Source organism: the organism of the source record quoted next (assembly GCF_019968955.1).
Source record: "MAG: Porospora cf. gigantea A chromosome Unknown PgA_NODE_150_length_33168_cov_323.273, whole genome shotgun sequence".
In the NCBI taxonomy this organism is placed as follows: Eukaryota; Apicomplexa; class Conoidasida; order Eugregarinorida; family Porosporidae; genus Porospora; species Porospora cf. gigantea A.
Window position 1 is genome coordinate 19,154 of NW_027151423.1, and position 14,015 is coordinate 33,168.

Sequence of the window (14,015 nt, forward strand, 5' to 3'; positions counted from 1 at the left end):
TCCAATGCCCACTCGAAATCCTCGTCGAGGTCGTCGACCTGTCGCCAGAAAGGACTCTGCTGGCTGGGTTGAAAGACTCACACCTATTCTGGAAAGCTATGACTTTAGCCGTCAGGACATCATTCACTTGGTGTCAGACCTCGAATACGACGAAGACCGAATAAACAACCACATTGCCCATATTCTCGAGACCAGAGGCAACCATCAACAGGGTCACTGGCAAACGGTGGAACGGCCGAAGAAAGAGAAGATGGAGAAGCCACTTCCCAAACGCGGAACTCGTGGAGGACGGCGAGGCGACAGAGCGAGGCTGCCCGTGCAATCTCACGCTGACCTCTCTTGGCCTAAGGATGTACCTAGTGTAAAAGCGAAAGAATCCCCCAGCATTGCCCCCATTGCGGCCCCTGTAGTTAATCGCGATGTGGCAATGACGGAGGGAACCGGCCTCCCTCTTACATGGGCAGAGAGGATAAAGCAGTCAATCCAGAAGCCGATCGAAACCCAAAAACCTTTTGAGGTGCCCGAAGTCAATGAAGTGTCAGACCGCATCGAGGCCGAAGTGTTTTCTACTCCACCTGTCAGTCCCACATCCATCCCCCAACAATCGCCCGTCTGCATGCCCAGACCCATTCAGCCGTCGCCGGCGCTACAGCCACGTCTCGAGTCTCCTGTGTTCAAAGGGATTCTACCGCCTGGAATTGACCCTGCAGCGTTGCGGCAGTTTCACTTCGGCAGGGCCAAGAACCCACTAACGGCAGCTCCGTCGGTACACGACTCTTCTGTTGTCAGCGAAAATTCCATTCTACCTAACTCCCAGACTGCACCCGACTTGCCTTCCTTAGGGTTCGGACATAAGAAGCCTACTGAACATGACGGCATTATCCCAACGCAAGCCATGCACGCAACACCTACCTTTCCTGATAAGCGTCAGCCATCGGATCCGTCACTGCTGCCCAGATCCGTGTACTACAAACCTGATGAAGGCCGGTCCCAAGTCCAAGATTTTGGCTATGACGCGTACTCGGCTTACCAACCGTATACGTATTTCGGTCAGCATCCACCTTACGCTCCAGCCCAACAAATGCCGCAGCCGGTACCGCAGCCTTTGCCTGCTGCCGCTCAAGCTCTGCATCAGCAGAACGCCCCGTGGATGTTTAGCAACTATACGTTTCCTATGCAGTTTCCGCAGGAGAGGCCGGGGTTTCACCATTTCGACCCTAGGCAGCCTGCCGGATTCGACATACGGGACTCACACTCGTGGTTCGACAACCAGACCGACCTGGCTCATCCTTCATTCGGCTATGACTACCCTCGACGCGGTACACGCTTTCCGGATAGAAGGCCGCCAGAGTACAGAGCAACCAAGTGGCAATCTTAAAACTAGTATCATAGATTTCAGAACACGTGTAATGTTTCTGCTCGGACTTTTGGGTGTGGGTGCGCTAGCTCAAGAGCTGCCTGCCATGTGCTTGGTATTCAGCAGGTCCTTGGTGAACAAGCCAACGTGGATGAGCAGCATCACAAGTCACTCCTCAGAGAAAGTCCCATCTGTCGCTTTGGTTTTCCAAAGCTTTTTGTGCGAGGATGACGACGCAATCGTAGGTGTCACCCCCGTGGACGATCAGGCAATGTTCCACACGTTCTGTGCACCTTGGGCCGTGCTTTGTGTGGGGGGATCTGGAGACTTGCGCAGCGGTGAGCGCTGCGAGCCATCAGGCGTTAGCATCTGGTCCGACAACGACAGCCTGAACTGGGATGACGTGGGCGTGGACGACTTCGGGCAGAATTTGGGGGGTCTGTGTCAGACGTCGTGTGGATTCGAAACCGTGCCGTGGTTTGAGGAACTCATTCCACAAGACGTGCTGGATGAGGTGTCGGATGTATGCGGCGGCGGAGATATAACAGACAAGGTCACTCTCGAACTTGACGGGCGACGGGTGAAGAAAACCGTGACGACCGTAGGCACCTGGGCTGGAAACTGGCTCCGCGAGCTCGGTCGGGCGCTGCCTGGAGGGGTCGACTGCGTGGAGGCCCTGGCAAACGACTTTGACGTGGACTCGCGCTGTTCAACGGAGCCAGACACATCGGATTCCTCAACGCCGGCTGCTACTGACTCGGCCAAATCTGAACAAGTATACATCCCTGCCTTGATTCCCGTGTGGGGCTATAAGTTGCCTGGCTTCCAGCCTCCTTCAAAGACCACCACGACCACGGCCGAAATTCCATCGGTGAAAATATAATTTTGAAACACAAACAAGTTTACGTGAGAAGAAACGATCACGCAATTCGGCCATACCGATCATTCCATCGTTGGTCGAGGCGCCTTAGTTCTTCGTTGGAGTGGTTTTCCATTTTGGCTTGGTAATCATCCGCAATTTTGCCGTGGTTGGCATTCATGTCATCCATATGACCCATCATAGCCAGGTACGCAGGAGACGGGTTCTTTATTTGTTGTGGCGAGTTGATGCTGGCGTTGTTGTCGTTGTCGTTGCCCTGGCCATCATCGCCTAGGCCAGCGAAAGACACACAGCAAAGGAACGCGACGACCACTTTCATGCGAAAAATCGAATTGCACCAGGAAAGGCCAAACGTTATTAAACACTTGACTGATGAATCCCGAACGACTCTGACGACTCGTCACCATACCGAGCCGTCATTAGACACACCAGACGATTTTGGAACATAGCAGCTTCTTGATAAGTGGGGCTAGGCCTTCGCATGGGTATGGACGGAGCTTCAGCAGTTGGTATAGCTTCTTGGTGAGCGGGGCTTCGCCTGGGTATGGGCGAAGCTTCGGCAGTTGGCAGAGCTTCTTGGTGAGCGGGGCTTCGCATGGGTGTGGGCGGAGCTTCGACAAGTGGTAGAGCTCCTTGGTGAGCGGGGCTTCGCATGGGTTTAAGTGGAGCTTCGACAGTTGGTAGAGCTTCTTGGTGAGCGGGGCTTCGGCTGGGTTTAAGCGGAGCTTCGACAGTTGGTAGAGCTTCTTGGTGAGCGGGGCTTCGCCTGGGTTTGGGTGGAGCTTCGACAGTTGGCAGAGCTTCTTGGTGAGTAGGGCTTCGCATAGCCTTCAGTGGATCCATGACAGTGGAGGACCTAAGATGAGTCGCTGAATCAGGGTGGGGAGGGCCAACATCGGGAACTGTATCAGGCAGGGTGGTACTCGTTTTCAACGGTTCGGTAGTGTCGTTTTCCCAACTGACTTTCCGTCCTGATCCTCTGGATCCTTGAGTCTTCAATATCCCATGTGGAACTACTTCCGCAGGCTTCGAAGGCGTTGTCTTAGGGACGTATTCTGGAATCGCGAACCTGCCATCTGGGTGCATGAAAAGCTTCGAAGGGATATTTGCATTGCGAAGCACTCGTCTGCGGCTTAAGAGACCCTCGCTGATCTCCACCTCCTCTGGTTCACGAATGGCCTGTGCGTCTTGGCTTGTCGGGCTGCTGAGGAATGGCGCACTTCTGGTGTCCGAATGAGTTGGGATGTGGAACGTACCAGACATGCCGTAGTTGTTTCCGACATCGTTGGCATTGCTGCTGTAGGGGAAGTTTGAGGGGGCCTTCGGCGTGTGGACTCGTTTCCTCCGCGCCTTGCCCATCAGTGTTAGGAGATCCAGACTCTCGTCGCTGTCACTGAATCCCAGATCCCAGATCGATTTCGCAACCCTTCTACGTCGGCGACGTTTCCTGTGTCTTCTGTTCTTGGGAGCTCGCGAACGCCTAGTAACCCGTTTCTCAAGCTTTTGTGGGCGTCGCGAGATGCGCTTCTCGGAGATCCGCTTCTCGGCGTTCCGCTTCCCAAAGATCCGCTTCTCAGGGTTCTGAGGGCGTATTGAAATAGGCAAATGCTCATCGGATCGCTCCATACGACGTTTTTCACCTCTGGGTAAGGATTTGTAACACATCAGCGGTTGCGTAACCGTCGTTGACGGCCCATAACGTCGGCAATTAATCCCAGGTATCCACTCTGATCTCACAGGCCCAAAGGTTATTGTGATGGGAAGACCTTGGAGCATCACATCATTATCTGTGCTTTGCCTCCAGATAACGCGCATAAAATCGAGTTTTACTGAGTCGCCACTGTCAAAAAAAAAATCACTCTTCAGGAATCCGATAGATGCAGTCCTTGTCACATTCGCTGCGTAAACTGGCTGGCCAATGAGTATGCGGCTGCGGGTCTGCCAAGGAATGCATCACGAATGACCCAGACCAGTCAAGGTCTGGGAACAGTCCGGGGTCCTCTGCAGGTGGCGGCTGAGTTTTCGTCTGAGGCTGGTTCCAGAATGCCTCGACTGTCCGAGCCCTCGCGATCTGCAGTTTTTCCATGGGAATCGGCAAAGTGGACTTGTCAGTTGTTGGGTATATGCGATTTGGGTCTGGCATGCGCCTGGTCATCTTCGTAGCCAGCGTGCATACGGGCTTCGTCGGTTTGCAAGGGTGAAAGGCAGCTGTGCAGGTATCCAAATGACGCAAACGATCGATGGAGTCCATAGGGCAGGTACAAATGCAGTTGTGTAGATCAGCTCGCTTCGGAGGGATTCGGCTTCGTTGAAAGTCTGTTTCTTGCTCGGCCTTCAAACGAGCGATCTTCTCCTTCCGGCGCCGCTCTGTTATGGCTGCATGAACTTCAAGGCTGGCGTCTACAGGGCCCCATGGCTCTTTCACCCTCTCCTGCACAAGCCTCCCACGCAAGAAGTCGCCGCCCAAACACGCAAAGGGAGCCTCCTGCCGAGTCTCATCGTCGCTAGCTTCTTCGTCCGAACACATCGCACACACTGCTTCGTGTTCTCTGAACCCTAGGGGTTTGCCTGGCTTGTAGACTGCCCGGTACATAGGTCGTTCCAGCACGTTGACTGTCTTGCTCTTGTTTATAAATGCCCGGGCCACTGGGTTTGTGTGCTTGCCGGTTGTCACCGCCGGATCTATTCGGGGGTACTGACCCATCTTTCGCATTCCCCGAGTACAACGGTCAAGTTTGATTTGGCATCTCCTTTGGAGCTCCGAGTTTACGGCAAAGAGCGCTCCATTGCAGTGGCCAGTTAGTTGAGTGCGCAGGAGAGCCACCCTTGAGGTCATTCCCAGCGAGCAGTCGATTTCGTTCCTTAGGAAGTTGCAGAACGCGTTCTTCTCTATCACTCCCCGGTTAGAGACCAACTTCGAGCTGCCTTCCAACACCTCCAACAGCAGCTCACCCATCTCTGTGTCCTCCTTGTGCGCGTTGCGGATGTGATACAATGCCTCGTGTACATCGACGTAGCCCAGAGCATCGGGGTCCAAAAGGGAATACACCCTCTGTACGTTTCGGTTTCGGAGGCGGTCCACTAACAGTTGATTCTTCCGAGAGCTGCTGAAACTCTTCCTGCCGGCCTGAGCTGGTAGCGGCGCCAACCGTTCAGGCACTGGAGGACAAGGATGTTCAGGGGTAAACTGCTGGCTCCAGTCCACCGACGTCTCTGGGTTTGGCGGTGGGGGGTACGTGTCGAATCTTTCCTCATACGGTATCTTTACGAGATGGGCTTTTCGATCATTGACAACCTTAACGCCTCGGACGACATCTGCCACCACCTCAGATGTGCTACAGGCCGCTGGGTAACGAGCCTCAAACAGGGGCCGCCTCGAGCCTGGCCTGGACTCATGGAACACGCACCTCGTGAACATGAATGCACACACTTGAGTAAATACCTTAATCATGCATGGAGAGCATGTCTTCAAGGCACTGGCTGGCGGCTTGCCGTTCAATATGGAGACCCTGCAACGGCTGGCCGAAGCGCACAACTACCCCGCGGCCCAAGTGGAGACTACCATCCACATGATGGGGGGGGAGCAGCAAGTCTCCTTAGACCAGTACTCTTCCTGGGTCCGAACCGCGCCCATGGCTGGGGTCAAGGAGCTTTTCGACCATCTTCAAGATGACGGAAAAGTGCGTCCTCGGGACCTCGTAGAGACTGTCGAGAAAACGGGACTCGCGTGTCGAAACAAGGCGGCCCTACTGGCGTCTGCAGACATGGACTACAAGACGTTCTCCCAGTTCCTCCTGCCAGCCAGGTCATCTTTCTAGCGGAATTACAGATCCTCTTTCTAAGGTTTGAGAGTAAACTACACGGCGTTTAAGTGCCTTACTGAGACAAGCAATCAGAATGCCTACTGTCATTGCGACTAGTTCGATTCAAACTACAGTGCAGCTCACAGCGTGTGCCCAACTCGGAAGTTCTCGCCTGCGAACACAGCCTTGTCTCCGAGGGCCTCCTCAATTCGCATGAGCTGGTTGTATTTAGCCAAGCGCTCAGAGCGGCAAGGGGCACCGGTCTTGATTTCGCCGGTACGAAGTCCAACAACCAGGTCAGCGATGAAGGTATCTTCGGTCTCGCCTGATCGGTGAGAGACCATGACGCCCCAGCCAGCCTTCTGTGCATCCTGGCAGGCCTTGATTGACTCAGACACACTGCCGATCTGGTTGACCTTCAGAAGGAGAGCGTTGCAAGCCTTCTTCTCAATGCCGGTGGCGACACGGGTGGGGTTGGTAACCAGAAGATCGTCGCCAACAATCTGAGTCTGTTCACCCATAACAGCGGTGAGCTTAGTGTAGGCCTCCCAGTCATCCTGATCAAAGGGATCCTCGATAGAGATCATAGGGTACTTCTCGCAGAACTCCTTGTACATCTCGATCAGCTCATCGTCGGTCTTCTTGTGGGTACCGTCGTTATCCTCAGTCTTGAAGTCCAGGTCGTACACCTTCTCGTCAGCCTTCCAGAATTCGGCAGCAGCAACGTCCATGCCGATCTTAACCTTGCCCTCATGTCCGGCAGTGTTGATGGCCTCAGTAAGGATATCAAGAGCCTCGAAGTTGGAGAGAATGTTGGGGGCGAAACCTCCCTCATCACCGACGTTGGTGGCGTCCATGCCGTACTTCTTCTTGATGACAGTCTTCAGAGTGTGGTACACTTCAGCACCCATCTTCACGGCCTCCTTGAAAGTCTTAGCGCCAACAGGGAAGATCATAAACTCCTGCATAGCAAGTTTGTTGCCAGCGTGAGATCCGCCGTTGATGACGTTAAAGGCCGGCACAGGTAGCAAGAACGAAGTCTGCTTAGTACCCGCAAGCCGGGAAATGTACTGGTACAGGGGGTATCCAGTAGCAGCAGCACCAGCACGGCAGACAGCCATAGAGACAGCCAGGATGGCATTGGCGCCGAGCTTCTGCTTGCACCAACCATACTCGTTCTGGGTACCGTCCAGCTCCTCAACCATCTTCTTGTCAATGGAAGCCTGCTGAGTGACATCCATTCCCACCAGCGCGGGAGCAATGATGGTGTTAACGTTCTCAATGGCCTTCAGAACACCCTTTCCCATATAGCGAGTCTTGTCGCCATCGCGAAGCTCAAGAGCCTCGTAGATGCCTGTGGACGCACCAGAGGGTACGGCAGCCCTGAACAGTCCTTCCTTTGTGGTCAGGTCAACCTCAACAGTGGGGTTGCCACGAGAGTCAATGATCTCGCGGGCCTTGATGCTAACAATGGTTGAAGCCATGATTGAAGGTAAATATACTAATTCGAGTCGTTGTATCAATCATGGGTCATATGTGTGGGGTTGGATTGGATTGTGCGTCAATAGATGGTTTTGAGCTGGCACCAGTGAGGGTTTAGCAGTCCTTGGCCCGGTTATTTCTTTTGTAAGCTGTTACGCCAGCTCTGAATGCATATGGGTGCGGAGTCGGAATTCGAGAGGATGGGCATGCAGCCTGTCAAAGAGCGGGCCTACGTCCTTGTGCATCCGACCAGCGACACGGATGACGAGCTGATCTTCACGAACCGGTACGGTCTTTGGTGGGAGCAGGCCTTCCGCAGGACCAAGTGTGTTGAGGAACGCAGTCACGCAAACCTGCTTTGTAGGGAGAGGAGGCATCTGCGCCAGCTGTTTGAGCAGTGGGAAGTCACTCAATATGAACCCGGTCTTCCGCCCCAACCCCTAACTGGGTTTTTCGGCCAAGAATGGAACCGAGCATTCACCCAGGCTGAATGGGAAGCTGCCAAGCTGAGGTTTTCACGCAGAATGAGTACTTGGCGTGAGTATCGCCACTTCGAACAGACGTTATCTAGAGACAAACACAGCTGGACTCAGAGCAACGAGTCACGGTGGGCCTCACTGGACACCAACGAACCCAATCTGGCCTGCTGGCGGCGGGCAGGACCCAAAACGCTGCCGCGCGCCTTTCGAACATTGGCAGAAATGAGAGAGTGGAACTTGTATGAGCGTCAGCAGGACTTCCGACGAGACTGGTGGTGGGTCAGGCGGGGTTACCGCAACGACGACCGGATGGTCGACAACTGGTCTCTGCATCTGGGTGCCTTCCAAACACCGGTAGAGTTCAACCAGGCCATCAACGACGTCGCGGCGCGGACCGAAATATGGAATCGAAATCGTGGAGCCCTCAAACTCATCGATGTTGATGAGTCGCCGGGCTATTCGTTTTCCTTCGATCAGAGTCGGACTTTGAGACCTGGAGGTTGGTGGATCGGAGGACACACAAAGAAGCGAACAAGCAAAGTGCTGAACTGGGAGGTGAAGTGAGTACATTTTTTGTTTCGTTGACGCTCGGCGCCCAATTACAGATTTTATGAGTGACTCCGAGCGAAGTGAGGTCTCCATGGAGTCAGAGGACGCCGCGGAGCCGGAACGCGAGGATCGGAATTCTACGCTGTTCACTGATGATCGGGAGTCCTTCAACGCTCGTTCCTCCAAAACCACTCGTAAACTGCCTAAGGGATTAAGCGTTGAACTGCTGAAGCAGGCAGCTGTAGGCAGCCGCCAGTTGCTAGTGCAAATGTCTAACCATCCCAGGTGCGAGTCTTTTTTGGAAGAGTGAGGTTGTGGGTGACGCCCGACTCAGTGCGTACGTTAGATGTCGAACTTCAAACGTGGTGACGCTGGCTCAAGTACGTAAATTAAAGCCCGTCACCCCCTATTCCGTCGGAACAGAAAAATGCTCCGTCGCATTCATTGTAAGACGATTGGTAGCCGGGCCTCACTCAACCGAAGCGGAAGAGGAGACGCTCACGGCTTGCGACGTCGTGGACGAGGAGCTGACACCCAACGAGTCGTCACAGTTCATGCGCCTCTTGGAGCGCCTGCCTCGAGGGGGATCCGGTTACATGCGCCTCGAGGCGCTACCGGTCCTTCTACAAGGAAAGGCAAAACAGCTTGCAGAGTTCACCTTTACAGAGAACGATGTGGAGGAGATGCTGAAGACGCGGAAGGCTGATGTATCGTCCAAGGACCTTTATATTCTGAAGGCCGACCTAGAGTTGGAATTGGAGTCTCTCCGCAACCAGAAAACGGGGAAGAAGCACGCAAATCGACAACGATTGGCCCAAATCGGGCAGGATCTCCTGGACATTGACGCTAAGATGGGCATGTCTCGCAAACGCGCTCCCCAGACAGACCTCATTTCGCGAATGAAGAAGCCCACGATAATTTCTTCCCCCAGTCCGAACCCTTACTCAAGAAGAGAGTGCAGACCCACAGTTATGTGGGCCACCACAGAGAATCGCACGCCGGACACGAAGCCTAAGACAGCCGTGGCGGCCACGCCCGAGTTGGGTGTTCTGCCAATAGAGGTTCAACAGAACTTCACCAGCGACGTGATCGCCTGGAGAGCTGCGATTAGCCGTCGGCATGCAGAGCTCTTGGAACTCACTCAATGAACTGGACCAGGTCGAAGATTGGAGTTACTTGCTGCGGAGCCCGCTCCCACCTCCAGTCACTGCGAAGCTGAAGTGTGTACAGCTCCCAGCTTATCACGTCTCGCATGACTGAGTGAGAATGGCAGGAGCGGCCTACGACAGTCCAAACATGCCCAAAAGCATTCGCCCGCCAACCGCCCTATTGTAGGGAGCAGCTCTCTGATCGCGTCGTGCAGTCGTGTCAGATTGTCTATCTCGAAGGACAGTCGTTCCACTGAGAACCTAGAGGGAACACTGACCAGTAGCAGTGAGGTGGAGTCCACCGTATCCATCAGGCGGGCTACGGGTGACCCAGAGCTCGCAAGCCGCGGAGCGGCGAGGTAGAAGCACATCAGAGTGGCCAGATGGTGGCCAAGCTCTCTGCGCTGGTCTGGCAAGAACTCCATCACGCGTTTGAGCTCTCGTTGCTGGTGCCGCTGCTCTCTCCAGAACCTGCGAGCCTTCTTCAAGGCAGGGGCGAGGTCGCCAAGGATAAGTAGATCGCCTTTCGGCAGCATGGACAAATCAAACACCTTTCGGTCGGCGTCAGCTAGCAGGCGCTCGCATGACTTGAGTGCTCGCAATTCGTAGTCCTCCTTTTTTGTGGCTGCTGAGGCCGATCCGGCCTCCCTCAACCGGCGCATCTCGCTGACGTGTCGCGCCAAATACGCTTCTCGCTTTCGAGGCAGCTCCTCCGCTCTGAAGTCCCACGGCATCTGGAAGCTATCACGCCACAAAAAATCCAATGCAATCGCTCGTAGCATTGGGGCACCTCCACCCTTCATGCGGCAACGCATCGAATTGTGCTCATTTTCAGATGGCGAGTACTTCTTATTTGCTCAGCTTCAACGCCATACAGGCGGCTCTGTGGTCCACTGTGCTTGTTCAAGCCGGGACAAGTCTTACTGCGGCAGTTGGAGTGGAACAGTTCTTTCACGAGCACTTCTTTTTTTTGAGGTGGACGCAAATGTTGAGCCTCCTTGATGTTCTGCATTCGTGGCTGCGAATTTCGAAGAGCGGTCCTCTCGTGACTGCGCTGCAGACGGGCTCGAGGCTCGCCATCGTTTTTCTTTGGGGGCACTGTGAGGCAGCCCATCAAACACCGGCCTTCTACGGCTGCGTCCTCGCGTGGAGTCTAGCAGAGGTTATTCGATCAGTCTACTATATCGTTAGCCTAGTTGCTGGCGAGCCTGAGTGGATACCTCGGGTGCTGGTGTGGATCCGCTATTCCGGATTCATTGTGCTGTATCCCGTGGGGGTTGCTTCCGAATTGCTGTGTGTTCGGAAAGTACTGCTGACGTCATCGACGCTGCGTTGGGCCTACTGGTGTCTACTGCTCGTCTATTTACCCGGATTCCCTTATCTGTACGGACATATGCTGTCTCTTCGCTCACGAAAGCTGAAACATGATTGAGTTAATTTGAATGCATCAACCTCGAGGACGGCTAATCTTCACGACCTGCCTACCAGCCAGCTGGCGCACAGCTGAGGTGCGTGCGCGTTTGCGGTTCAACGGAGCTTCATCATCAGTACTGCAGTTTGCAGATAGCTCGCGAGCCCGACGGCGTGTTATGATGGGGACAGAGACAGACGACGAATCAGACGTCTCTGAACTTACTTGATCTTTCTTCAGACCGCGACTCAATGCCTTGGGTAACTCATTGGGACCTTCTTTGGCGACCCCTACACTTGCGTCCACTTCGGTCTTCCTCGGTCTACCGCGAGGTCGTTTAATAACAGGAGTGTTGTCTGATGGGGGATTTTTCCGAGGGCGTCCTCTCGGTCGTTTAATCGCAGGAGGTTGATTTTCGGGGGGAGGGTGCTTCCGAGGTCTGCCTCGGGGCCGTTTCAGTAGTGGAGCTTCTTGAACCGGATTTTTCCTCGGACGGCCGCGCTTGCGTTTTGCAGGTTCATTGATAGTGATCTCAATCAACTCAGACGTAGGGTCGGTGGCTGGCACAGAATAGTCGGCCCTATGCATGATTAAAGGTTCAATTAAGCTAATTGACTTACCGAAGTGGACGTGTCGGGTACTCTTGGGGCTTGTCTTTGGTGTGAAATACCCGGTCAAACGCCTCACAATAGACCCAAAAGGACTTGTGGGCGTCTCCATTTCGATCTATGTGCAGTGTGCACCACGACTATCTTAGTGATCGCTTATTGTTACATGAGTGTCGCCGTCCAAACACGTAAAACACATCATTTATATGGAACGAGTCGTGTCGAAATCTTGGAGCCAGTCAAGCCAATCGTTTGACCAGCCAACGGACGTGCCCCTCGCCACATTAACAGACAAGGATGTCTACGTGCCTCACAAGTCAGTATTCATCCCACCGCATATGGGAGTACGTGTAAGCACACCGTACCGCATTGATGAAGTAAGAACCTTTGAAGGTCAGATCGATTTTATCTCCGAAGCATTGTCTTCGTCGTCGTCGTCGACTACGTCATCTTCGTCGAGCTCGAGTACAAAAAAGAAGGGCAAGAAAAGACGACATCGCAAGCGGCGTACTCGCACGAGTGACGTCCACGAGAGTCGAAAGCATCGCGACCGCGCCGCCCAGTCGGACAGCGTGGATGGTAGCCGACTCACCACGAGTGTCCAGTGCGACGAGTGCAAGGACAAGTGCTCACATTGTGTGGTCAATCGCATGGGCGGTGATAACCGGCCTGGCCGCAACCGGCACATCGCCAGTCACGACCACGCGACTCACCACCATGCAAGGCACCGGCATGCAAGTCACCGTCATGCTGGCTACCGCCATGCTAGCCGGCAAAGCAGTCACGACCACGCACGTAATCGGCACGTAAGTCATCGTGTAGAATCTGCGGGACATAGAGGGGTCAGCGTGCGCACTACTTCTCGTGTCACCGCAGGAATGATTTCTGGAAGGCATTTGAGCGGATTTTTTGATGACGCGTCACAAGGCGACTATTCCAGCACTCTCAAAAATACGAGGGCTCGACCCGCTTCTATGGGTCGCTACCATATGGCTCAGGGCCCTGGTGAACACCGCTACAGGGCACGCAACTACTACCACTCCGTGCGTGCTCTACCTGCACACAGCGTGAATCCCTTCGGCGATACGACGCAGTTCGCCTGCTACAAGGGTGAGCTCTCCGACGACAACAGCTCGAGCGTCGTGCATATTATGAACAAGAAGCGCTCGGAGTTTCGCTCAGGGAGGACGCATCGCAGGGAGGCACAAGGCATGCATAAACTGGATTGCCGATGCTAGTGATTCACGAAAGTCAATTTGCGCTCTTCACGTTTGGTGGCGCATCACCCTTCGGCATAACCACGTACTCTACTCGTGTGCGGGGCCGCGAAGGGGGTACCTGCTGCACCGTTACGGTAGGAGAAGGGGCGACCTGGTAGGAGGGGGCAATAGGCGGGTATTGCACAGTCCTCATCATTGTAGAGGGTTGGTAGAATGCTTGAGGCTGAAAAGTGCCCGCTGGCTGGAACGCTGGCTGCATATGGTGGCACTGGTGCATATTGGGAAAGGCGTCGAAGCTCTGAAGGCCAGAGGTGCCGAAGCGCGGCTGCGAGATGGCAGAGGGTCGTTGGCAGCAACAGTGGGAGGGTTCGGAGACTCGTGTCACTGGTCGGATCAAAGGAGCTTTCTTAATCTGATATTGCTTCATAAGAATATTTCTTATGAAAAATATCCCATCGTTTCTGAAATCGAAGGAATTGTGATCGGATTTTTTTGAAATGCTAAAGCGGACTTTATTATTCGAGGGTCTCATTTGAGAGGGGGTGCTCCCATATTCTGCACCTTCCACTGAAGGCGAATGAATACGACTATTGCGAGTTTCGGTGTTCTCGAAAGGCGGATATGCTTACCTGTGTGCCGCTCCGACAGAGAAGACGTTGGATTGCGCTGGCGTCGGGTCTCTGGACTTTCGGAAAGGCCCCTCTACCGCTAATTGAGATTGAGTTGTCGACTGCGGAGACTGTATTAGGAGAGTCAGATGGAGGTGAACCTTCTCATGTTCTTGCGCCCACGACACCTAATGCTACGCTGGAGGCAGTTTGCTTACTGGAACAGATCGAAGAGGTGAATGTTGAAGAAATCAGAGCTGTTGAAATGATAGAAGAGGTGGGAGAAGAAATCTCAGAGACCGATGGAGTTGAACATGTAAAAAAGGTTGAAGAGGAAGACGGCGCAGTTGGCTTATTGGAATATGTCGAAGAGATCAAAGCTGTTGAAACGACAGAAGAGGTGGGAGAAGAAATCCCAGAGACCAAAAGAGTTGAACATGTAAAAGAGGAAGAGGTGGAACAGCTGGATT

General features: G+C 54.0%; 12 protein-coding genes across 16 annotated transcripts; 6 read left to right on the forward strand and 6 right to left on the reverse strand.

The window, feature by feature from the left end:
- Positions 1-4: 4 nt before the first annotated feature.
- KVP18_000073 (uncharacterized protein) lies at positions 5-1,378 on the forward strand (the record flags this gene model as incomplete). The annotated part of the gene is made up of 1 exon (XM_067949742.1): positions 5-1,378. The coding sequence occupies one exon, from the start codon at positions 5-7 to the stop codon at positions 1,376-1,378; it is 1,374 nt and encodes a 457-aa protein (XP_067812443.1).
- Positions 1,379-1,409: 31 nt separating this feature from the next.
- On the forward strand, positions 1,410-2,240 carry KVP18_000060 (uncharacterized protein; the record flags this gene model as incomplete). Its single annotated transcript, XM_067958107.1, has 1 exon — positions 1,410-2,240. The coding sequence occupies one exon, from the start codon at positions 1,410-1,412 to the stop codon at positions 2,238-2,240; it is 831 nt and encodes a 276-aa protein (XP_067812418.1).
- Positions 2,241-2,277: 37 nt separating this feature from the next.
- Positions 2,278-2,556, reverse strand: KVP18_000063 (uncharacterized protein; the record flags this gene model as incomplete). The annotated part of the gene is made up of 1 exon (XM_067949453.1): positions 2,278-2,556. One exon carries the CDS (start codon positions 2,554-2,556, stop codon positions 2,278-2,280), a length of 279 nt encoding a protein of 92 aa, XP_067812422.1.
- A 38-nt stretch (positions 2,557-2,594) lies between these two features.
- KVP18_000064 (uncharacterized protein) lies at positions 2,595-4,052 on the reverse strand (the record flags this gene model as incomplete). Of its 2 annotated transcripts, none has more annotated exons than XM_067949515.1 (1): positions 2,595-4,052. In XM_067949515.1, one exon carries the CDS (start codon positions 4,050-4,052, stop codon positions 2,595-2,597), a length of 1,458 nt encoding a protein of 485 aa, XP_067812424.1. The 2 variants fall into 2 exon arrangements, with proteins under 2 accessions (XP_067812424.1, XP_067812423.1); XM_067949514.1 differs by having other exon boundaries at positions 2,595-3,863.
- A 40-nt stretch (positions 4,053-4,092) lies between these two features.
- On the reverse strand, positions 4,093-5,688 carry KVP18_000071 (uncharacterized protein; the record flags this gene model as incomplete). Of its 2 annotated transcripts, none has more annotated exons than XM_067949726.1 (1): positions 4,093-5,688. In XM_067949726.1, one exon carries the CDS (start codon positions 5,686-5,688, stop codon positions 4,093-4,095), a length of 1,596 nt encoding a protein of 531 aa, XP_067812439.1. The 2 variants fall into 2 exon arrangements, with proteins under 2 accessions (XP_067812439.1, XP_067812440.1); XM_067949727.1 differs by having other exon boundaries at positions 4,093-5,655.
- Positions 5,689-5,737: 49 nt separating this feature from the next.
- Positions 5,738-6,055, forward strand: KVP18_005065 (uncharacterized protein; the record flags this gene model as incomplete). Its single annotated transcript, XM_067949408.1, has 1 exon — positions 5,738-6,055. One exon carries the CDS (start codon positions 5,738-5,740, stop codon positions 6,053-6,055), a length of 318 nt encoding a protein of 105 aa, XP_067812447.1.
- A 125-nt stretch (positions 6,056-6,180) lies between these two features.
- Positions 6,181-7,524, reverse strand: KVP18_000075 (uncharacterized protein; the record flags this gene model as incomplete). The annotated part of the gene is made up of 1 exon (XM_067949758.1): positions 6,181-7,524. One exon carries the CDS (start codon positions 7,522-7,524, stop codon positions 6,181-6,183), a length of 1,344 nt encoding a protein of 447 aa, XP_067812446.1.
- A 165-nt stretch (positions 7,525-7,689) lies between these two features.
- On the forward strand, positions 7,690-8,565 carry KVP18_000056 (uncharacterized protein; the record flags this gene model as incomplete). The annotated part of the gene is made up of 1 exon (XM_067957824.1): positions 7,690-8,565. One exon carries the CDS (start codon positions 7,690-7,692, stop codon positions 8,563-8,565), a length of 876 nt encoding a protein of 291 aa, XP_067812412.1.
- Positions 8,566-8,611: 46 nt separating this feature from the next.
- Positions 8,612-9,698, forward strand: KVP18_000074 (uncharacterized protein; the record flags this gene model as incomplete). Of its 2 annotated transcripts, XM_067949756.1 has the most annotated exons (2): positions 8,612-8,856; positions 8,885-9,698. In XM_067949756.1, the coding sequence occupies 2 exons, from the start codon at positions 8,612-8,614 to the stop codon at positions 9,696-9,698; spliced, it is 1,059 nt and encodes a 352-aa protein (XP_067812444.1). The 2 variants fall into 2 exon arrangements, with proteins under 2 accessions (XP_067812444.1, XP_067812445.1); XM_067949757.1 differs by lacking the exon at positions 8,885-9,698 and having other exon boundaries at positions 8,612-8,860.
- Positions 9,688-10,513, reverse strand: KVP18_000061 (uncharacterized protein; the record flags this gene model as incomplete). Of its 2 annotated transcripts, XM_067949285.1 has the most annotated exons (2): positions 9,688-9,806; positions 9,835-10,432. In XM_067949285.1, 2 exons carry the CDS (start codon positions 10,430-10,432, stop codon positions 9,688-9,690), a joined length of 717 nt encoding a protein of 238 aa, XP_067812419.1. The 2 variants fall into 2 exon arrangements, with proteins under 2 accessions (XP_067812419.1, XP_067812420.1); XM_067949286.1 differs by having other exon boundaries at positions 9,755-10,513.
- A 20-nt stretch (positions 10,514-10,533) lies between these two features.
- Positions 10,534-11,130, forward strand: KVP18_000068 (uncharacterized protein; the record flags this gene model as incomplete). The annotated part of the gene is made up of 1 exon (XM_067949685.1): positions 10,534-11,130. The coding sequence occupies one exon, from the start codon at positions 10,534-10,536 to the stop codon at positions 11,128-11,130; it is 597 nt and encodes a 198-aa protein (XP_067812435.1).
- A 1,216-nt stretch (positions 11,131-12,346) lies between these two features.
- KVP18_000058 (uncharacterized protein) lies at positions 12,347-12,532 on the reverse strand (the record flags this gene model as incomplete). The annotated part of the gene is made up of 1 exon (XM_067957980.1): positions 12,347-12,532. The coding sequence occupies one exon, from the start codon at positions 12,530-12,532 to the stop codon at positions 12,347-12,349; it is 186 nt and encodes a 61-aa protein (XP_067812414.1).
- Between the last annotated feature and the right edge of the window lie 1,483 nt (positions 12,533-14,015).